The 23,071-nt window shown below is 39.2% G+C and overlaps 2 protein-coding genes across 4 annotated transcripts in view; one reads left to right on the top strand and one right to left on the bottom strand.

Annotated features, from left to right (window-relative positions):
* LOC134092586 (RNA-binding motif, single-stranded-interacting protein 2-like) overlaps positions 1-13,809 on the top strand; it is a 47,732-nt gene extending 33,923 nt beyond the window's left edge. For 2 of the 3 annotated variants that reach the window (XM_062545566.1, XM_062545563.1), the window contains exons 5-14: positions 117-274; positions 707-786; positions 1,780-1,889; positions 3,513-3,556; positions 4,226-4,319; positions 7,252-7,302; positions 7,547-7,657; positions 7,824-7,904; positions 8,088-8,182; positions 8,716-13,809. In XM_062545566.1, coding sequence (XP_062401550.1) covers positions 117-274; positions 707-786; positions 1,780-1,889; positions 3,513-3,556; positions 4,226-4,319; positions 7,252-7,302; positions 7,547-7,657; positions 7,824-7,904; positions 8,088-8,171 — 813 coding nt within the window. In that variant the 3' untranslated portion in view covers positions 8,172-8,182; positions 8,716-13,809. The remainder of the gene's footprint in view (positions 1-116; positions 275-706; positions 787-1,779; positions 1,890-3,512; positions 3,557-4,225; positions 4,320-7,251; positions 7,303-7,546; positions 7,658-7,823; positions 7,905-8,087; positions 8,183-8,715) is intronic. The other variant, XM_062545565.1, reaches the window with a different exon arrangement.
* A 775-nt stretch (positions 13,810-14,584) lies between these two features.
* faim2b (Fas apoptotic inhibitory molecule 2b) lies at positions 14,585-18,462 on the bottom strand. Its single transcript, XM_062545150.1, has 12 exons — positions 18,408-18,462; positions 17,725-17,788; positions 17,342-17,427; positions 17,176-17,240; positions 16,970-17,023; positions 16,804-16,854; positions 16,449-16,488; positions 16,242-16,279; positions 15,755-15,842; positions 15,347-15,442; positions 15,002-15,055; positions 14,585-14,836 (listed from the first exon to the last, which is right to left on the bottom strand). Exons 1-12 carry the CDS (start codon positions 18,420-18,422, stop codon positions 14,690-14,692), a joined length of 798 nt encoding a protein of 265 aa, XP_062401134.1. The 5' UTR covers positions 18,423-18,462; the 3' UTR covers positions 14,585-14,689.
* Positions 18,463-23,071: the final 4,609 nt, after the last annotated feature.

The raw sequence follows: 23,071 nt of genomic DNA, 5'->3' as shown, positions 1-23,071 counted from the left end.
CACATATTCACATTTCTGAATGTATCTCACCCTCTCTCTTTCTCTCTGTCTCTCTCTCTCTCTTCCTCCATCTCTCCCTCTCTTTGTTGTCTCTTCTCCTCCTCTGTCCACCTCAGCAACAGGAGCAGGACCCCACTAACCTGTACATCTCTAACCTGCCCGTGTCCATGGACGAGCAGGAGTTGGAGGCCATGCTCAAGTCCTTCGGACAGGTCATCTCCACGCGGATCCTGCGCGACGCCAACGGCACCAGCCGTGGAGTGGGTTTTGCCAGGTGAGGCCAAGGGCTTGCAGTTGGTCCTCCCTACCACTAGTTGGAGTCAGTAGTAAATTACTGTTCTCGAATGGCTTTTGCAGTGCTGTTCTCAGAGCTGTTGTTTCGAGATGATTGTGATGAGAATGCTAATGATATGGGAAATTATGCAGGGTTGATTATGGGACATTAAACTGAAGAAACTCGCATTGAATTCAATATTGTTCTTCGTGTAGGATGATAACAAAAAACAAACCAGAGAGAGAGAGAGTAAATAAAACCAAACCAAACCAAACATATTGTGTAAAATATAATATGTTGAAGTCAGTATACTTTTCCTCATGGCTTGTTTGGTGGTTGGTGTGTAAGAACCATTTCTTGACCAAGAAGACTTGACTTGCACAATAAAAATGTAAAATGTGTTCTCTGGACGTTTTTTTGTCTGTGTTCCAGGATGGAGTCAACAGAAAAATGTGAGGCCATTATTCAGCATTTTAATGGCAAATACATCAAAACTCCTCCCGGAGTACCAGGTGAGACTTGAGATGTTCTCACACCTCCACCAAACATGGGCCTCTCATCATGAACTGCTTCTTTTGGCTCACTTGTGAATTTAGACTCTCACTTGCTTGAAGCTAGGTTTGTTATGATCATCTGCAGTATATACAGTATGTATACTGTTTTAACACTATGACCACATAAAAAAGGATTTGTATTAGAAATATATATGTTTTAAAATAGAAATTAACTCTAACATTATAGCAGAAATATTTATTATTTTCTTAGAACTGGGTCTTGGAAAAAAATGCAGAAAATGTGTATCAAGAAACAGTCCATGCAATCCATGAAAAATATCCGATGTTGTTATTGGTCTGCAGTTCCATTCAGTTTTTCAATGTCTGTGTCTGGCACTTAAACTCCTACTTCTCTGCATAAGTAACAGCGAGTTCTTTGTCATGATTTGATTTGTGGTCAAACTACCATTATGTAACAGTCTGTATAGGAGACAGTGAAGTATCTGTCCCGCTGATTCGTGAAGCTAAGCTTGAAAGGCAGTCAATGGCTGTTTTTGCAGACCTACAAACTTGAATGCATTTTTCCCTTTACATTCTAAGGTCATCTTCAGCCTGCTGAATAATTTCAATTCTGTCTTCATGAATGCCTTGTTTCTTTAAATGGTCTGAAAGCCGTGCGTGTCTCGAGGCCCTTGTAGAAACTTGCAAAGACAGCATTTATTTTCTCTTCGCAACTCAGCTGCTTGGTTGAATTTTATAATATTTCCATCTGCGTCTTAATAAATGAGCTGTGCTAATGCAGTTGATTGTTTTAAAAGGCTTTTTTATTATCCTTTTTTCTGTGGTCAACTGCAACTTTGTTGTTACCTGTTATCTATCTGTATGGTAATGAAATGGATGTGTGCCTACCTACTAACCAATTTCAAACAAATGTTCTGCAAGTCTTTATTCTCAACTAGAACATTTCCGTGTGTTTCTCCCACAATTCATTTCACCGTTCTCTCCACTTAGTACCCACGGAACCCTTGCTGTGCAAGTTTGCAGACGGGGGACAGAAAAAGCGGCAGAACCAGGGGAAGTACCTGCAGAATGGGCGACCCTGGGCAAGAGAGAATGAAGCGGTGAGCAGGGGGCAATCTGGGACATTGGCAGCCTTACTTCTATATCTTTTATTTCAGATTATAGAAGATTAGTTTTTTACAATCACTTTGCTACTATTTTCAGAACCTTGATGTCATTTTTCACAACTCTAGGCACAAAACTCACAACCAATGATCAAAATGCACATTTTTCAAAACTCTAACCCTTTTCTCAATTGATTGGATACAATACACATACAACTTAGATCATTTTTTCATTCAACAAAACTCACATGTTCAATATGATACAACTTAACATCAAAGTACTACTATTTCAAAAGGCAATTCACACATTACATTTCAAATGAGCGTCTATTAATTTCCTTACAATGATCTAACTATCAATTGATACAACTGCTCAAAATGATAAGTAACTGTTGCATTACTCTTATGCAGTTGTATGGAAACATGAAACAGACACACAATCTTCCATGTTTACTGCAAATGAAAGTTTCAAGATACTGTAACGAGATTCACTGTCACCAATTAGCATGGAGCATGAACCAATTAGACTACAATATCCATGGATGTAGCCTAATATCAGGCTGTTTTCATCAGGCTGTCTTTTCTTTTCTATTTCATAGCTAATTATTTTTACTTTAATTCAAATAAACTATGTTGTGATTGTACTGTAGTGTTTTGCATCAATATATTACAAACTTTGATCAATGATTCCACTGTGTCTGTAGTATTCTCTCTACTACTGCAGTACTTTTACAGAGATGTGTTTACTGCACTGTTCCTGTAGTACCATAATGAAACCTGTATCACCTATTTTGTTCTACAATATCTAATGATTGTACGAACAATGACACAATGAAACTATCGGTTGCTTGTGTGCGGGTGATTTATAGTTATGTTTCAGTGGTATTTCACAGTAAATTTGTTTTTTGAACCAATGATTGTGCGATTGCAAGATTTCTTTGAAGATGTGAATGTACAATCCAATGTTTTGAACATTAGAGGGCCTGTGTTACAAGTGATAACCGTTTTGAGTTTTGTGTCTAGAGTTTTGAACAATGACATCAAGGTTCTGAAAATAGTAGCAAAGTGATTGTAAAAAACTGTAAGATTATTGGAACTGCAATGGGAAATTAGCTAGTTACTAAATCCGGTACAAAGCAGCTGCTCTGTTTATGTGATTATGGTCCCTGAACATTTATTTTGATAAAGTAAACTAAATGAAACGTCTGCAGGTGTAGAATGAGATGGCAAAGCTGACAATGCTATAGGCTAGATGTTGTTTGAAAGAACTCAAGAGCACAAACTGCGAGGGTCTGGAACACACCAATAGATCTGTGGCATAGGCTTTGAGTTTGGCAGAAAAACAAGAATGTTAACTTGCTTTTAACTAATTGCATTCATTCCAGAATGCACAATTGAAAGACTTGTCCATACGAGTATCGCACTTTGACTCTTTCCCTCCAACACTGTTGTACTGTACAGGCAAAAGCTTGTTCAGACTGTCACTATAACTCACTTACTTTTACTCCATACCTGTACAAATATTCTGTCTAAACTGACAGCGCTACTGTACTGTGTGCACCTACTGTAGCCTGGAGTTGATCCTCTCGCTGTGAACTCAAATGACCTTTTGTTCTGCAGGGCGGGATGACGCTGACGTATGACCCTACGGCCTTACAGAATGGGTAAGTGTGATCAGAAACCTCCTCAGACACAGGCCTGCCCCAGACACTTGCACAACACCCATTGGCCCCAGGGCTACTCGGCGAATGAGGAACACCTGGTGGTGACGCACGGTATTGCTGCTGTGGCGGTGCAAGCATGTCAACTCTAGTCTATGCCAAGTCACGCGAAGCTACAGCCACGGGTCTGAATGGGGGTTTTCTATGTGAAGGACATTCAATAGATTTCAGGCCAAACATGGCCTCAGACACATGTATATCATGTGTGTACATATGGCCTGAAAAAAGGTGTGCCTAGATTGTGCTGACGAAAAATGGACTTGATAATGACAATCTAACTCTTAGGGCCTTATAAACATACCGTGTCCTTTAATGGTGTAAACACTGTTAAAACATAAAAACATTCATTCTGATGTGTACAGGACCTCAAAATTGTCACCAAACAAACTCATAAAGAAAGCAAACCATTATATGTGATTTGTGGCAAAATAATAAGCATTAGTACACGGATTCATGTTTTTTTTTTTTTATTATACCACCAAAGGAAAGGTAATGTGAGGCAGGAAATTTGAGCACTGTGATTCATTTATGTGCCCTAATAGAAGAAGGCCACTTAATAAGAAAATTGATAAGGAAATAACAGTGTGTCTCTCTCTCTTTCTGTGTGTGTAGGTTTTACTCACCTCCTTACAGCATTGCACCAAACCGAATGATTGCTCAGACCTCTCTGTCTCCGTATATGCACTCTCCTGTCTCATCTTACCAGGTTAGTACACACACACACACACACACACACACACACACACACACACACACACACACACACACAAATACAATCGCAACTAAACAAAACCATCTCATTCAAGTTTGTGCCGGTTGACATTTTGGTTTTTGCCACCGCAATTCATCTCCTTTGGAGAAAACGACGGGTCAGGTCAGTCTTAGTTAAGCCAGGATGTTCTTCTGGCGGAGTCGCTCACAGACTGCGAGAGGTGAGGATTCTGCACTGCAGTGGTGGCTGCGCCGCTAAAATTATACCCAAGGTTACGTTTCAGTGTCCATTTCAAGGGCGCCTCCATTCTGATCAGGTGCATGGAAGGGATAGTGCACCTGCAGCAGGTTGTCTCTTTGTGTGTGTCAGTGTGTGTGTGTGTGTGTGTGTGAAAAAGAGAGAGGGAGAGAGAGAGAGGGGGAGATAGAGAATAAGAGAGAGAGAGAGCTAGTGTGTGTGTGTGTGTGTGTGTGTGTGTGTGTGTGTGTGTGTGTGTGGTGTGTGTGTGTGTGTGTGGTGTGTGTGTGTGTGTGTGTGTGTGTGTGTGTGTGTGTGTGTGTGTGTGTGTGTGTGTGTGTGTGTGTTTTAAGGCGAATGGAAAGGTGTGTCTCTGGATGAAGTTTTATGTGTCCATGTGTTTGTGTGACAGGTAAGAAGACACGTAGAGAGGGTGTGTGTGTGGGATGTGTGTGCTTGTGTTTGTGCGGGTGTGTGCTTTATTGTATGAGCCACTTGTCCTCTGTTCACAAAGGCATGTGTTTTGGCTGGGAGCCAAAGGATGATGTGGTGTGTGTGTGTGTGTGTGTGTGTGCGTGTGTGCATGTGTGCGTGTGTGTGTGTGTGTTCCATTAAAGGAAAATAAATGAAAGTAACATTGACAGTTTGACAGTAAAACATACTGCCCTATGGACATGGTCTCTCTCTCTGTCTCTCTCTCTTACACACACCACACCACACACACATCAGATATACACGCACATACACACACACACACACACACACACATGCCTCCTACCTTTCATCCCTCTGTCCCTCCCTTTGTCTCTCTCTTTGTATGAGACACCTGCACTGAATTCACAATGCAGTCTCCTCATGCTGCTGAATGAATGGGACTAGACGCCTGTTTGCATTTCTGTCTGACTTGCTTTGTGTTTCATTACGGGCGGTTTTCAGTGTTGAAGTTGAAGTTGCATCAGGGAAAGTTCTGATCAAATTGCAGTTTCCCATATCAGTTATTGAAAAATATATCTGCAGATGTCTCTGTCTGTGAACGTTTGTCTCAAGATAACTTTAGTCAATGTGCAGTGTACAGTGCTGTGTAAAAGTAATTGCCCCCTTCCCAATTTGCACATTTTCCACACTTAAATGTTTCAGATCATCCTATTCATTTTATAAAACAAAGACAACGCAAGTAAGCACAAAATGCATTCATTCAGTAATTCAGTAATTGCCCCCCTAAACCTAATAACTGGTTGGGCCACCCTTGGCGGCAGCATCAGCAATGGTGCATTTCTAACGAGTCGTTTACATCGCTGCAGAGGAATTTTGGCCCACTCTTCTTTGCAGAGTTGTTTTCATTCTGAAATATCGATGGGTTTTCGAGCACGAACTGCCTGTTTAAGGTCATGCCACCACAGCATCTCAATCAGATGGAAGTCAAAACTTTAGACATGGCCACTCCAAAACCTTTATTTTGTTGCCCAGGCCCTGAAGCAGCAAAGCAGCCTGAGGCCATTACTCTGCCACCACCATGTTTGACTGTTGGTATGATGTTCTGATTTTAGAATGCTGTTAGCTTTACATCAGATGTTATGGCATCCATGTCTTTCATAAAAATCCAGTTTTGACTCATCGGTCCACATAATATTATCCCAAAAGTCTTGGAGGCCATCAAGGTGTTTTTTTGGCAAATACGAGACTTTATGTTCTTTTTTGGTCAGCAGTGGTTTTCACCGTCCAGCTCTCCCATGGATGCCATTTTGTCCCAGTCTCATTAGTCTGGGTTTATTTGTGACCTCCTGATGAGTCGTCAATGTGCTCTTTGAGGAATTGTGGTAGGCAGGCCACTCCTGGGAAGGTTCACCACTGTTCCGAGTTTACTCCATTTATACTGTAGATAATGGCTCTCACCATGGTTCACTGGAGTCATAGACATGGCTTTGTTAACCCTTGTAACCCTTCAGTGACTTTCACAGTGAATTGCTGCATCATGTGCTGCATTGAGACATTTTAGCCAACTTCACATATCCAGACAGGTTCTATTTAAGTCATGTTTAGATTCAACAGGTTTGACAGTAATGTCTAATGAAGTTGGACTAAATTGACAATTAAATTGGGTTCATTGGTTAACTTACTAACTAAGGGGGCAATTACATTTCCACATAGAGCCTGGTAGGGTTTTTTTTTTCTTCTTAAATGAATTAAGTCTTCATTTAAGAAATGCATTTCATGCTTACTCAGGTTATTTTTGTTCAATATTAAAATTGGTTGGATTATCTGAAACATTTTAGTGTGACAAATATGCAAAAATCGGGAAGGGGCAAATACTTTTTCACTGCACTGTATGTTGAATGTTTCTTCAAATGCACAATGAAGTAGAATAAAGATAAACAAAAAAGCTATAGATATGAATAGGTCAAGAGGTTCCCATTTCAAAAGGCCTCATTGTTTTGCCACAAGACCTTAGTAAGAAGAATGAGAAGTCAGTCACTCATATGAACAAATCAATCTTTGATAAGTTGCTCACACGTTCAATGATTGTGCAGGTACAGTATGTCATGTGTGTACATATCAGGCGTGTACATCTAATCAAAAGTACAACATTTGGATTCAACTGTAGTGTTGATGTTTTAAATGTGCTTCCTATCTCTGGATATGATGTTTGTAAAACTGTTCATGACAGGTAGAGTTGTTCTGTATGTTTCAGGTGCACAGTCCCTCCTGGATGCATCACCAGTCATACCTCATGCAGCCAGCAGTAAGTCCCTCTTTCACTCACGCGTTCACTCTCTTGATCAAAGGCACCGAATGCTCATCCATTTCATACATTTATGATTGCGAGAGAACAGACTTCCCACAGTGGTACAAATGACTCTCTCTCTCTCTCTCTCTCTCTCTCTCTCTCTCTCTCTCTCTCTCTCTCTCTCTCTCTCTTTCTCTCTGTCTTCCTCTTCCTCTCTCTCTCTCTCTCTCTCTCTCTCTCTGTGCGTGCGTTTTTGTAGGGGGCGGTGTTGACTCCAGCGATGGACCATCCCATGTCCATCCAGCCCACCTCCATGATGGGCCCCCTTGCTCAGCAGCTCAGCCACCTGTCACTGGGCAGCACGGGCACGGTCAGTGCATGCATATCATCACACACACACACACACACACACACACACACACAGAGAGAGAGAGAGAGAGCAATGAAATGTGTTATGTAAATGTTATCTCCCATATCAGTGATCTCTCATTGCATGGAATATTTTCCTAATGTATATTTTTCTCTCTGATCAACAGTACATGCCTGCGAACACAACTATGCAAGGGACCTACATCCCTCAGTACACCCCAGTGCCTCCCTCTAGTGTTCCTGTAGAGGTAAGACGTGCAGCCTGCTGGAGTCTACCAACACATACAGGATTGCAGTATTGACACTCAAGCAAGGACCATTGCTTTGATTCACTGACACCCTCTGCCTGCTCATACAGACTCCATAATATTGCGAAGACCTAGTCTAGTTTAATACTCTGACTTTTTTTTCATGCATCTTTTTTGATGAAGGAAAATGGTGGACAACAACAACAACAGGTTGCCATGGAGACACCCACAGAACACACAAACTACTCCTACCAACACACCAAGTGAATCCCCAGGAGGTAGGACCTCTGACTGACTTTAGATACAGTCCTAAGCGAATTACATTTGTTTTAGTAGTGCAAGACAGGGTGCGCAATATGAGAATGGAGAACAATGTTTCTGTTTCAAATTCACTTACACCATTGCTGAAGTGAAATTTGAGATGGCTGTGAGAGTTGCCCAGGCCAAGACCATAACTATTCCAGTCAGCCGCTATGTCTCATTTAGGCTTATCAAAGGAAATGACATCAGCATGGAAGCATGGCATTGCATTATCAAATCAGGCCATCAGTTCAGTGTTTGATTTGCAACAGTTGCAGAAGTTGTTTTGCTTGTGTGGAGGAGTTGTTTATAAGACTGACAAAATGTATCTGTTGTTTGTGTGTGTGTGTGTGTGTGTGTGTGTGTGTGTGTGTGTGTGTGTGTGTGTGTTTGTGTGTGTTTGTGTGTGTGTGTGTGTGTGTGTGTGTGTGTGTGTGTGTGTGTTTGTGTGTGTTTGTGTGTGTGTGTGTGTGTGTGTGTGTGTGTGTGTGTGTGTGTGTGTGTGTTTCAGTGCTACAACAGGGGTGTTTGAGAGAGAGAGCAGAAAGCATTAAGTACATAGGATCTCTCCTTGAGGCCATCCATTTTCCACAGGAAAGAAAACATCTTGGCAAGAAAAAAATGAAAAAGAAACACCTTTTTTATTAAGAAAAGAAAGACAAAGGACAGCCATCAACCTTCGCTGGGCTTTTTCTCTCTTCTAGGGTCACTCAACCAAAGGTGGGAGATTTTTGCGACGGAGCTTTACTCTATTTTGATAACAAACCAACAAAACTAAAGAAAAAGAGGCTGTTTAATTCAGAACAGGGGGAAATTGCGAAATTATTATTTTTATGCATGTTATAAAAAAAAATCTTATTTTTAAAAAAGAGTCATTCTGGAGTACTAGAATGAGACAAGATAAGAAAGTTACAACACAATGTGTCTTTTATTTTTTGTAATATATGCAAACTTTTATTTTTAACTTTTATTTGATTTTTTTTTTTTTCAATCAGCAGCCGTAAAATATTTTTGTACAGTTTCAAAAACTCAAACAATGCATTCTGTTTGTCATATTTTTTTCATGAGTAGTTTTGACATGATAATTACTGTTGTAGTTGAAGGCAGGCCAAAAACCATTTAAAGCTACTTGTTCCTGTTCATTCATGCTGGTGAGAAATCAAGCCTTGCATGAAGTCTTTGGGCATCAGACAATCAGAGATATTTTTTACTATTTATTTGTAGCTGTAGGTCTAAATTAGTTCATACTAATACAATTTCATACATTGAGCATTTATATTTAATTTAATAAGATCTCTGACCTATTTAACTTCATCATTCAAAATGATTTTTTTTAAAGAATTATTCAAGCTGAGAGCATTTCATAGGCATATAGTTTCTGTAGTGAAGAGATTAAAGGAAGAATACACTTACAGCTAAGTAGAAGACATAGATACAAAAAACTCTATTTTAACCTTAATGTACCATTAAACTTTGAAACTTGGAAACTTTGAAAGAGAAGGTAGTAATTTCACCAATCTTTCTACCTGAGGGCAGCAAACATGGTTGAAAAGGTTTCATGTTATTATACACACTATTCTTTCACATGTCTCACTTTGGCACTACTACCTTCTCATGACGTGTCTTGGCATCCATGTTTTTTGAGGTTAAGCCATCTCCCTAGTATAAGTAGCTTTAAGTGGTTTTTAATTTTGTGGCTACTTAGATATTGTTTTGAACATTTTGGTAACACCTTATGAAACCCTCACGATAGTTACAAATGACTTCAGGTGACAGTTTGACATTGCTGTTCCAGGTTTGGGTGAAGTGGCTCCACTCGAATTGTTTTCCAGTTAAGAAGGACACAAAATATATTGCCATTTCTATTGCACCTCAGAGCATTCAGAGAGCTCTCCAGGCGATTCCGAAGTTATCCAGCATTAGAATTCAGATTCAGAACATACTTCAGTGAATAATTTAGCATTCTTCCAATTTCAACTATAATTTGGGGCCCTTGTTACATGTTAACTATATATTTAAGTACACTGTAACACACACTATCAATGTGCAATTATATTTAGAGTTGTTCTTGTAAAAATTGCTTACATAACCCTGATCCCAAATTTAGTTTTATGCAAGTCCTTTGAATCAGGGTTACAAGTTCTCTGTATGTTACAATGTACTTAATTATGTAGTTCCATCTTAAGAGGGCTATATTGCTTTGGTGTTTCTTTTTTGCCTTGTTTGTGGCTGTGAGGGGTTTATACCTATCGTGAGGGTCACATTCTGGTCATTTTTGTTTTTGTACAGATATGAAATTTAGCTTTAGATTTGGGTGGGGTTTTTTGTTTATGTTGAAAAAAGGAATGACAGAGCTCAGCAAAAAAAAAGATTTAAAAATGTTAAAAAATGTAAAAAAAAAAAAAGAACAGAAGAGATATGAGGTTTGAAACAGAAGACCCAGATTTTTTTCTTTGTTAAGGTTGTGCGTGAGTGATTTTTATCTTTCTCTCAATGCTGCTGTTTTAATCAGATTTTTATTCCTGTCTTTTAGATAATTTTTTGTTAGTTTCCTAAAAAATGGTTGTTTTGCTTTCTTTTTTCACCTGAATCCTCTCACTTACAATGTCTTTCAGGCAAAACCTTCCTTTTGATGAATTTCTTATAGTTGACGTAGATGATCTTTTTTTTTTAGTTGTAGGACCCTTTTCACGAGTGTAAGTAGTGTTGTTACTCTCTCCGGAGATTCATAGGATTTTTGTGTAAAATGTGTTTTGAGTCTGTGAGTTTGTACACTGTCCATGCAAACCTAGACATGCTTTTATGATTTTTTTAAAATTCCATGTCCTGTCTCTGTCTCTTTGCACTGTTTATTTCTTTTTATTTTTTATTTTATTTTATTTTATTTTCAGCCAAGCACTACAGGCATTCAGATGACACAAAAACCCAATGAAGAACACATTTGACTGACCAACAGAATTCAAAACTTATGCACTCGTTGAGGCCTCAACATTTTTCAACCAGTAGCTAGTAGGTCTGCTGTAGGTCTGCTGTAGATCAAGTACTGAAGGGGCTTCAGTGTGTTTTGAATGGCAGTTTTTGATACAGGTGACATTGTCAATCACCAAGATTAATTTAATATTAGACCAAGCTGTAAACACCTCAGATCACAGAAATAACACTTGATGTTTTAATGGAAGTGGACCTTCACTCCACCAAAGCATTCATATACACTAAACATAGATTATTAATAGTACTTTTGTTCATATTCAAATAGTAAGAAAACATGATTTGATTGTGAAAATTGCTGTTTTATGCATAACACAGAATGACCTCAGCCACAACATAACATATGGTGATATTGGTCTGCTGCAATGTCCTACATACATCCCATCTTGTGTATATGAAATCTTGGTCAGACAAATGCATTTTTTTCCACGGTTTTGTCTCTCTGTTCTCCTCATGCATTCTCCAAAACAAGTTTGTTTTCTCTATAATGTCTACAACCAAAGATGACAAAGCCATCTACCAGTTGAACAAGCTGTCTAAAATGATCTGTTATTCACCCCTTCTCGGAACAATCCAAATGATAACAGTGTTCCTTATTACCCTCTGACCTCTTATGAGCAATATTCACTTTCAGGGATAGTTTTGTCGCTGGTGTGGACTTCAAGTTTATTTGAAAAGGAAAAAAAAATCAACGATTCAGATAGAATATTCATGAATCATGCGTATTGTGGCATAAGCTTGAGGTTGTAATACTTAATACTTAAACTACATAATTGGCTTTATTTAAATTGGCAGCAAAAAAATAATGTTATTATTATTTCTGTACATATTTGGCCTTTTCTTGATGCTTGGTAGTTTCTAGGACCTTTTTTGATGGTTTTCAGTGGCTTGTTGAATTTCATTGATGTGACCGTTTGACTTCATTGTGTTTTCTTTTTAATTGTTTCTTGTCTGATTGTCTGTTTTTGTTAGCCTGTCCTGTCCAGATGTAGTAAAACTATGTACAGTTTATTCACATCATGAACACCTCATGAAGGAAAGAGCATCAGTTTTGGTTTTTGACTTGCATGGCAAAAGCAAAAACCAACATACCATGCATCAGCCATTACTTCAAATACAAAAATTGAAATATAGTTTTGAAACTATGAAATGACGAAGTGTTTTGTTACACTGCAGTGTTTGTTTTTTAGGAAGCTTAATTATGAAATTCTATCCTCAAGGCACCTGAGATAAGCTTCTTTGGTTGTGAATAACATCTAACCTAAGAGGGTGTACAGTAGTAGCCACATGGTGACACTGATAGACAGTTGTTGTTGCTCTCGGTTGTTTCATCAGTGGCTGATTTGGGTATTTATTGATCTCAGTGAAGAAGATTCCATCACCTCCTGTCTGTTATTACATATGAGTTGCGTGGGTTAGTAAAAAGTGAATGCAACAGCTGAATTGTTTTACACACCATTGAATGCTTTGTTGTAAAAAAAACAGTCACCCTCTCAGAACATGCCTTGTAGTCTTGTATGACTCGTTTCATAGTTTCAAAATGTCTTGCTGCTATGACGGAATGTTCAAGCAGTTCATGAGATGAGAACCATGTGTAGTATAGGACTTAACAAAATTATATGTATTTTTGAAAATATTACAGAAAAGGAAAAAAAAAAAAAACTCAAACCTGCAGGATTCAGAGTTTGTCAATGTGCCTCAAAGCAATGAGTGCAGTATGGTAATCCTTCAGAACAGGGAGTAGACTTGTTTGATTTCTCACGTTGCCTGATATCTCCTTGGATGTACATACATGGTTGTCTGATGTTAGTGAGCCTTTAGCATTGTACACATGCTGTGCAATTATTCATGCCTTAAGAAAAACTTCAACACTGAAGTCCTTATCCTGTGCCCCTATGTCTGAAGTGTTATCAGGAAAAAGAAATGCTCAATTTTCGCCTTTACCTACATAGTCTGTCCATTTTAACCGTAGACAACATACTTGTTATTATTTATTTCAGCTATGACGATTTATAAACACTCAGAGTCAAACAAGCTGGAGTGTCAGGGTTGTGCTTGTACAGCAGCAAGAATGACACCGTCAACACATTGTGTTAAGCAATTATGCAATTTCTGTGAAATCTAATTATTTGCATCTATATGTTACTATATAGATAGGACTATAGATGACAGAAGAATTTCTGGGGCTTCTTTGTATAGCCATAAGAGTCCATGATTACTAGGATTAATTTTGATGATAGTTTCATGTCCCGTCCATATAAACTCTCATTCTTATGGTTTGAGTTTTGCAATCAATTAGACTTTGTGGTAAGCGAACCTAAGGACTCATCTCATCAACTGCTTCTCAACATTTTCTTTATTTATACAAGAACTCATTTTGTACAGTGTGAACAAGGAAAAGGAGTTAAAAATAAATGTTGATTTTTTTTGTTTGTTTGTTTTATTTTCTAGTGCGTCAGCCGGTTGCTAACCAGCAGTTTTGTCTTCCTGTGCCACAGTTGCTGATTTCTCTGTTACTCTCGTTTTTTATTCATTGATATTCTTTTTTGTTTTCTCTTTTTTTGAATTTGATATGTTGATTTTCTTTTTTTAAATAAAATTCTTGTTTTTCAATGAACTACTCTCAGAAATGTTAATGGGAAGAGTGTTAGATGCAGATCAAACACTTCACACATATTTGTCTTGAGGACTCTATTCTCTATTCGACTTTATTCCAGGTTACATGAAACGGCATTACTTCAAAGATTACTTGAAATTGATACTTTAAAATACTGTAGCAAACATTACTATAGGAACATTACCTTAATCTGTTTGGATCTGGTATACAGATTACAGTATAAAACAACAAAAGGCCACATGTTAAGAGTAGTTCGAAAAAATGGTAACATGGCAATAGGCTATATCCTAACCCATATTTACCAGAACACTTTACATATAAAAATATGAAACCCTGGACGTTTTTTCACAATGTATGTCTCAAGATATAGATTACATTATCTCCTGCAGATTGCAGTTATAAGCATATTGTCATTGACATACATTGGCCCTCAGAGTTCCTGGTTTCGAAAAGAATAGGTTTGATGCCATGAGAAAACTGTCTCTCTACCTGCCTACATACACCAACTACAGTTCATTTATCTGATCTCATCTGCCCATGAAAAAGAGCTAATCAACGTAATCCAAAGATGTTGATATGACTATGACCACAAATTTCTGCACACTAGCATAAAAATAGTCCTGATTTGTAAAGTGCATGTACTCCTGAACCTTTCTTAGTCATTTGGAAATAGGACTGAGGTAAAGAAATGGCCAAATGCTACAAAAACATTTGGGTTGGTACAATATAGTTCAAGTAGAAAGGTAGAGCAAGAGAAGCCTCAGCAATACCCGAATGCAGGAAGTGAGCTATGGCGTTTATGGATGGAGAAATACTGATCGCCGTTTGTCAGTTGGAAGCAGGAGGTCGGCTGGAAGATGGAGGAGAAGGTGGGTAATCTTTACTCATGTCCGCCAAACAACTGTAGGAGGAAGGAGAACAGGTAGACGACGTCCAGGTAGAGGCTGAGGGTGGCAAACACATACTCCTCCGGACTCATGGCGTACTTCTTGTTGCCCATCAGCAACTGAGTGTCAAAAGCCAGGAACTGGGATAGAAGGAAGGCAGAGAACACACATGAGTAAATTGAACATTAAGACAGTAGCTCAACTTATATACACTTATCAGATATCAGATATTTTCTAAACAATTCAAAGACTACTACAACTAATGAGCTTGTGAGTCTGAGTACTTTGGAATTCAGAGGACTCACCATAGTGAACACAATCGCCCCAATGACTCCATAGATGGCATGCAACCATGGCACCTGTTGAATAAGGAAAAAGCATTACTACAGACAGTAAGAGGGATAGGGGCTATAATTAGACCTGGCAGTGGTTTCGGTGCCAATTTAGTTCCCTGCTTAGGTGGAATAATCCACTTCGTTCATGAGAACTGGCCAGCAAGGCTTTACGGAAAAGGCTAAATTTAGATGCACCACTGACTACAACCTGCCAACGAGTCATCAGCCTGGAAGTGTCCAGGGAGGAAGGGCTTGACCTAGTTTAATTTGTATTCTTAGTTTTGTTTTTAAAGTGTGGTAAGTACAGACACGTACATAACCGAAGGGAACAACGAAGCCCATGATGATGCCACAGAAGAACAAGACCATGCAGAGGACAAAGAGAAGCCCCTGGCACGAGGTGAAGTCCACCTGGACAGAGGGACACACAATGAACATTTATGAATGCGTATTCTATTACTCTTAATGAAAGCTGAAGTATATGATACATCATACAGATAATATCACTGACATATAAATTATTCATTATTCATTATTCATGATATTGACAATCTCTCTCTTTCCCTCTCTCTTTCTCTCTCAGATAATTTTGAGCAGCCTACGCCAAATAATATTTTTTATACAAGTCAAAACATATATATCGTGCTCTGCATATCAAGCCATGCCAAAATGAATAGTTTTTCATTGGTTTAAGTGTATAAGTGTCTTTCCCTTGTAACTTACCTTGGTTTGGAAGCTAAAGACGGTGACAGACAGACACACCATTGCAGTGATTCCCAGGCATAACACCACAGACTTAGTGTTGTAGAAGCTACAGGGACACAAAAAGATAAAGGGCTTTTTAAAAAGTTGTCAACAGTTGAATTAAAGTCAATGTTCTATCCTAACCATTTTTAGCCATAGCTGTTCTTTGGGTTTGTTATAAAATATTCCTGTTACCATGGGCAAAAAAAAAACAATTTAAAAGGAACTCATTTAGCCACAGAATATACTCTGAGGTGTTAAGTCATAATCCATTTCTGGGATTCAAACCTAAAAACCCTCTTTACTTCTGAGCTCATGAATCATGCCTACACAGGAGTATGCCCTAGTTAAAAAGTGTCTCAGTGGATGTGGGTATATCAAATGTCTGGCCTGATCATCTGTTTACTGTCTATCCTTATGTAACACTGAGAGAACAGATTAAAAGTACCGATCATCAGTTAGTTACCTGGAAACAAAGCCAAGCATGCAAGCCATGCTGATAGTCTGGGAGATGATAGAGCGGAAGCATGCAAACAAACAGACACACAGAGACACAGCATGGTCAGACAGGTAGAGGAAGAGGGGATGGTTGGAAGAAGAGAGGAAGACAGCAAGAGGAACAGAAAAGGGCTGAATTTTTGAAAAGAGGAAAACCCCATATTGATATACTCACAAAGATGGTGAGCAGAATGAAGTTCCAGGGAAACTGCCGCCTAAGATGGATCAAAGGTAATAGGCTGTTAGACCCCTTTTACACTTTGTAACTTTGTTATGGTATTTATTTATTTCCATTGGGCTATAGATACAATGTTGTTTATTATCACTATTTTCTTTAATGTAATCTTACCAGCATTTTAAAGCCATTCACTCTTAATCTTTAACTAATGTGTTGTTTTTATTTGTAAACCACTTTGGACAAATGTGTCTGCTAAATAATATAACCATAGTCATAACCATATAAACAAATCATGCTGTGGTAATAGCATTAAGTATTTCAATTTTTTTTAATATGAAATAAATGTCTGTACCTGATATCACCACAGCAGGCCAGGGTGATGTAGGAGATGAAGAAAAACAGGCTGTGGAAATGTAGAGAAGACAGAGGGTTGAAAATCTCTCCCCTAGGTAATGCTGTATGGTCAGTATTTTACAGGCACTCAGAGATTTGATTTCGGATCTATCGCGTACACTTACTAGGCCAGCGAGTAAAGTCCTGGATGAGTCTGAATGTAGATTTTCACTGGCATGCTGGGAAAAGAGAGGAAGGAAATTAACTAACACTTCATATGTCTCAGTTCACATACATCACACATACAGTATATCACAAAATGTCCCAAATATGGCAGCGCCCGCACACATGAGCACACAGAGGGTCTCCCACAGAAGTGGCTTTCACTCACCAGAATGTAAAAAGAGTCACTATCGCAAGAGTGGCAAACAGCTGGAACATCAGGATGGCATACACCTGCACAGGTAAAACAAGAGCAAGTGAGTCTGTGTCCAGGATTTCTATCTGTGGTAGTTTACTGACAAGGATTTGTACTCAAAAAGCACAGGATGCTTCACCTTCCGGATAAATACACGGCGGATGTTCTTATCATCCCAGGAGAAAACCACTTGTTCCCCATCCACATAATAGTAACCTGGGCATCCTGAGAGAGAGAGAGAGAGAGAGAGAGAGAGAGAGAGAGAAAGAGAGAGAGAGAGACATATGTCATTTTTGACAATATATTTGACAAATCATGATACATTTTTTTTCCATGCCAATAAAGCTCAATTGAATTTAATTAAATGATTAATTAGAGAGAGAGAGAGAGAGACATTTGAGCATATCTAAAAGTGCAGACTCTCTCTTCCTCTGAAATGTGTATTTATAAAATAATGGTTCTTTGTTGAAATGCTGTATGGTCTCATGATACACTCTGGAAGGTTTTTTTTTTTTTCACTACCTTCATTTGCCTCCTCGTAGCTCGGGGGTGATTTCCCATCGACAGTCTTGATAGCTGGAGCAACCTGGAAGTATGAAGACAAAATAGGTATGTTCCACTTCCTGCCACATGTCCGGATGGTGAGCACACTTTACAGTCTTTAGATCAGTTCCAGCAGCAATCTTTGATTAACATGGAGGTCAGAAAGCCTGAGCAATATCATAATGACCTGAACCTAGGACTGACACCAGAACTGAGTTTATTTTCTGCCTTTTTTAGCTAAGTAAGTTAGCAAACGACAAGCAATTAGCTAATCTAGTTATACACCAATGCTGCTCTGAACTTCAATCCTTGAAGTTTGTTTCATAGTTGGAAATATATAGATATGTGCTGCAGAGCTGACCTTTAGAATCACTCATGATCAGAACAGATGCTTACTTTAAGCTTGCCTCTGAAGGCATTGGCCAACATAGTGGCATAGAATCCAGGAGTGTGTGTTTTTTCTTCCTATTAAATCATTACAACAATAATCCCTCAATACTATAGCACTCAGGTCATGACTTGTTCTAGAGATTATGATGAATGAGAGTAGCAATAAAAACAAGCCTGAACCGAGAGCCATTTTGACAAGTCATTAATTTTTTTCAGTCAATCATTTGTACATTCATGCATCCTCAATGCTTCAAAATAGACCAGTGACCTACCTTCTTCTGACTCATGATTCCGGTTTTTATGTTCCTCTGCTCTTATTGAGTATCCTTGTATTCTTTATTGTCTTAAGGTCCTCAGCACGTCCCCTCTGTTTATCCTCTTGCAGTTTTGTTTATCCAGATTAGGAAGATCTGCGCCTATATCTTCTCAAGTGTGTGCTTGCCTCCAGATTCTTCTTATTGATCTGTGTATAAATGTCTTGAGTTTGGCTCAAGAATTGAAGACTTGAAGAATTGTCACAGCAGTCACATTCAGCTCAGAAGTTGTTCTCTGGTTGTCCATCCACAGTTTGAACACATCCAGTCCTTTATACTCCTCTGTGGAGTTAATCCCACTCAAAGCCTTATCCCTGCCTCCACCCCCACACTGAAATGTAGTACATTCTAGCAGCTCGTAAATAAGCAGCAGAAGTATCATGGAGGCCAAAAGGAACATACCATCTCTTTCAGCCAAAGGGTGTTTGCTTATATCACAGAAGAGCAAGGGATATTCTCAGATATAATTGGCCACCTGTTGGTGAAAAGTGGGTGAGTTACATACTGTAGTGTCATGCAGGTTTCATAATCAGACATATATAGCGGATTAAGGGGAAAAGTCATCTTTTACTTAATGCCATTTTGTAGAAAAGGTTCTAAAATTGTACACACACACACACACACACACACACACACACACACACACACACACACACACACACACACACACACACACACACACACACAAAGAGAGACAATGATTCTCTCTGGCAGATCATCACTGTGTGTATCTGGTTGCTCATGTCTTCATCAGCTCGAGTATGTGTGAGGAATATAACAGTTTCCATCACTTTACTTGAACCCTCCATTATAGATTGTCATCAAGTCAGAAGAGCCGTGAAAGCACAAGTATGATTATGGTCATTTGCCACATTGCCTGATTGAGAAGACCATTATCATGTCAGATGCCTTTACAGTGTGTCACCTGACCATCTAAAATTAGTATAACACATTATAAGAGCTATCTTTTTCTCTCTTTTGGTAGCAAAACTGAGTTTTGTAATATCAACAGTGTTCGTTGTATGTGACATGTAGGCCCAATGGCCTGATGGCCTGTGATGGTCAATACCCAGAACTTTTCATTCTACAACAGAATCTTTCCACTGTGATTCCCACTATAACCCTGTTATGTGTCTGGAAGCATCCCTGAGTGCAGGATGACATCATGGTCTCGGTGAATTAGGTTCAGTTTTGTAATGGGCAGGTAGAGAAGTAACAAGATGGAGGCTAAACCCATTAGAGGCTCAAGCTGTCATATGACGGTTGATACTTGCTGGAAAGGTCTGGCTGGCTTACTGTACGGTAAGTAAGGTGGTAGTACATTGAGTCATCAATTGGATGTGGGTTTCCTATTTTAGGTGAATACATTTGAGTGTCTATACTTTAGTGTGTGTGCTTCTCTCTCTCTCTCTCTCTCTCTCTCTCTCTCTGTGTACACGTGTGTCTGCCAGCCTTAACCGTTTTTTTTTTCTCTCTGTTTCATTGTCTTATTTTTTTAATGCCTTCCTGTAGCTTCGATTTATTCAACAGTTTGGTATGGTTGGAGTTTTTGTTAATATCTGATTGGATTAGAGGCAATTCATGAATGGCAATATCCCAGGACATCCCCACTTGAACTCTTTACCACTAATCAATCCATTCGCCTTTCGCATTGACCTAACATCAAATTAACATTTAGCCACATTCTTTTCTATATTCCTATGACCGCTTTATTTAAGAATGGTATGTAATCTGGTCTAAGGATGTTGAGAATAGAATTCATCCATGTTGTTCTCTTACAAAATTACACAAGTTAATTGGATAACAAGGCAGTCACTCAATCCTGCACTGTTACTGACCCTCAGACAGCAGCTGACTTTCGAGCAGGCCTAGCTCAGGGCTGTCGCACTATGGTCTGAAGGCCAATCCAGATTATGGTCAGATCACCATGCACTGTATGTAAGAAGAAAAGTTTGGATAAAATCACATATTATTGCGACTTTATTCAAACTTACATACTCACGTTAGTGTTATAATGTATTAATAACATACTGAAATTGCTTGTACTAATTGTATAGACTGAAACATTTGTCCTGCAATGTGTTTTTCCTCGTGTTTCTGTTTGTGCATGCGATTCTGTTCGTTTTTGTGTTTCTGTATGTTTACGTGATTCTGTTTGTTTACATGATTCTGTTTGTTCCTGTGTGCTTTTGACTCTGCCCATCTCTGACTGCCTGTTGTTTTCTGTCTTTTGTCCGTCATCTCAGTAAACCACTCTGTATAATGAGACCTGAGTGTGACACTGGTCTTGTTGTGTCGTGTCTTTCATCTGGCTTATTTCTGCATCACACTTAAGCTCTGACTCTTTTTTCATCGCTTTGTAGTTGGGACTCTTGGACTCTAATACATTTTCCGTTTTAGCCACATACTTTACCTTCCTGGCTCCTACAGCGTTGTGTGTTGAATCTAATCCAAGATAGTTCTTAGTCTGTCTCACCATACTCTGAACTCCTCTTACAAATCCATCTCTGACATTTGACATTTGATATCTTACATCAAAGCTAATAGCTGGCTTTGCATCCAACTCCTTCACATACTTGAAGAGCATTTATGAAGATCTGGTGAAAGGAAACGTGGTTTTGCCCACTTTCAGTCTCTGACTGTGTAACACAAAGCATGTCATAACTGCTATCAGGTCTATATACTTGGCTGCGTGCGGCTGTCATAATAAACTATCAATCCATTTAGTCACATTATGTAAATTAGGCGTTAATCCATCGGTCTATAGAAAAACACTGTATTTCAAGTTAAGGAGATTCCACTCTTCCACAATTTACACTACAAAGTTGAATGAAACTCAGATACTAAACCTTTAGAGGTTGATTTACAAGATGAAAGCAATAGGTGATTACTCTCACTTAACCTGGCAGGTCTATTCAGTGCAAGTCAGGTCCATTCAGTGCAACTTGGATTGAGAGGTCAGTTCAGGTACACATTGGTGTCTGTATTAAACAGTGACTTGCTTTGACACTCCTTCTCTGAGCTTGACCTGTACCTGGCACTGTATCTTATGCCCTTCTGGTAAGAAACCTGCACTTGACTAATCACTATTTTTATAGCAACATAAACTGCAAATAGCTCTCTACATTGCATACATTAAAGAAACATACAGAGAGAGAGAGAGACAGACAGACAGACACACACACACACACACACACACACACACACACACACACACACACACACACACACACACACACACACACACACACACACACACACACACACACACACACACACACACACACCACACACACACCACACACACACACAGAGAGACAGAGACAGAGAGAGAGACAGGCAGACAGAGAGACAGACGGACACGCACACACATTTCAGCTTCATTTCCACACAAACCACAACAAAAGTAATGCACCTAAGGATATACTCCCATGCCTGAGCTTGGACATTGCACTAGTATGATATCAATGAGAGCCGTCCCTCATCAGCCGCCTCCTCTGTTCTCATTCTCATGCAGTGAATGAATGACTAATCTGTGAGGTGTTCCGACAAAGAATAACTTCATCAATCTTAGTCGGGGTATCACCACCGAGTTTCCATGGAGACTGTGAGACCCGCTAAACAGAGACTAATTAAATGCTGACATCATTGAGACCAATTCATTTCTGATTCCATAATGTTAGGCTGATGATGGTAGTGTGGCAGTGACAATGAACTGCCGACCATGAGAGGGCGCTCTAGTATCAGTTTTGCTTGCGCTCGAGTCAAACGGTGCCTCACATCCAAGAACTGAAAACTGACTCTGTTGATCTGTTTGGCTGTAAATAATTAATGTTGAGCCTTGGGTAGAAACAGCTGACTGCACATCGCTATTAAAACCATAGAGTCATCTGACCACATGATCCACATCAGACGTCACTGACCAAAAGTCACAGTGTCCTGCCAGGTTACTGAGTGGGCCAGAAGTCACAATGTCCTGCCCAGTTGGTGATGGACCAAACAATGGAGATGATAAATAATGAACAAATTGAGCTGTTGACCTTGTTAATCAGCCATTTCAATTGGCTTAGCAGTGTGTTACCTCCTTAAGGCCCCAGCTTGCTCCACACCCCTATTTGTCTTTAGACGGGCTGGATAGTTTTCCTCCTGTAGTAGGCCTACAATAAACCACTGCACATTATTGAGGGGGTAATAAAAATGGCAAAGCAATTGCCTAGTTTCTGGCTGTGTCAAGCCACAGCACTGCTGTGTTGACATTGTAAAGCCATCACACAATAAATAACTTACTGCTGCTGAAATATTTAATGGAGTCTTTGACTGTGATAGCCTTAGGACCTCGTACAATACTTTGTAACTGTAAACCATACCTGATTGTACAGCATTCTGGTCATTTTGTAGAAGTCAGTGTATGCCACAGTAGAAAGTAGTATATCACATTAGTTAGACCCTTGTATAACCCTCAATATAAACTCCATGCACTAGTATTCCTCAAATATCCCAATTATATAGGGATACTAATACAAATGTAAATGTATTCATATTAAAATGTGTTGTTGATTTCCATCCAATGAACATTTAGCTACATTTAGGTCACATCTCAGTAGCTGATTCTACTGATTCTA

The sequence above is a fragment of the Sardina pilchardus genome, chromosome 9 (genome assembly GCF_963854185.1).
Source record: "Sardina pilchardus chromosome 9, fSarPil1.1, whole genome shotgun sequence".
Taxonomy (NCBI): Eukaryota; Metazoa; Chordata; class Actinopteri; order Clupeiformes; family Clupeidae; genus Sardina; species Sardina pilchardus.
This window is presented reverse-complemented; position numbering and strand designations above follow the sequence as displayed.

Bases quoted from the DNA above. Each gene is read 5' to 3' on its own strand.
- faim2b (XM_062545150.1), bottom strand. The intron at 17,428-17,724 runs GTAGTGAAAAAA...TCTCTCTCTCAG, and splicing joins CTACGAGGAGGCAAATGAAG to GATGCCCAGGTTACTATTAT. The intron at 15,443-15,754 runs GTAAGTTACAAG...CCCTCTGTCCAG, and splicing joins TCTTTAGCTTCCAAACCAAG to GTGGACTTCACCTCGTGCCA.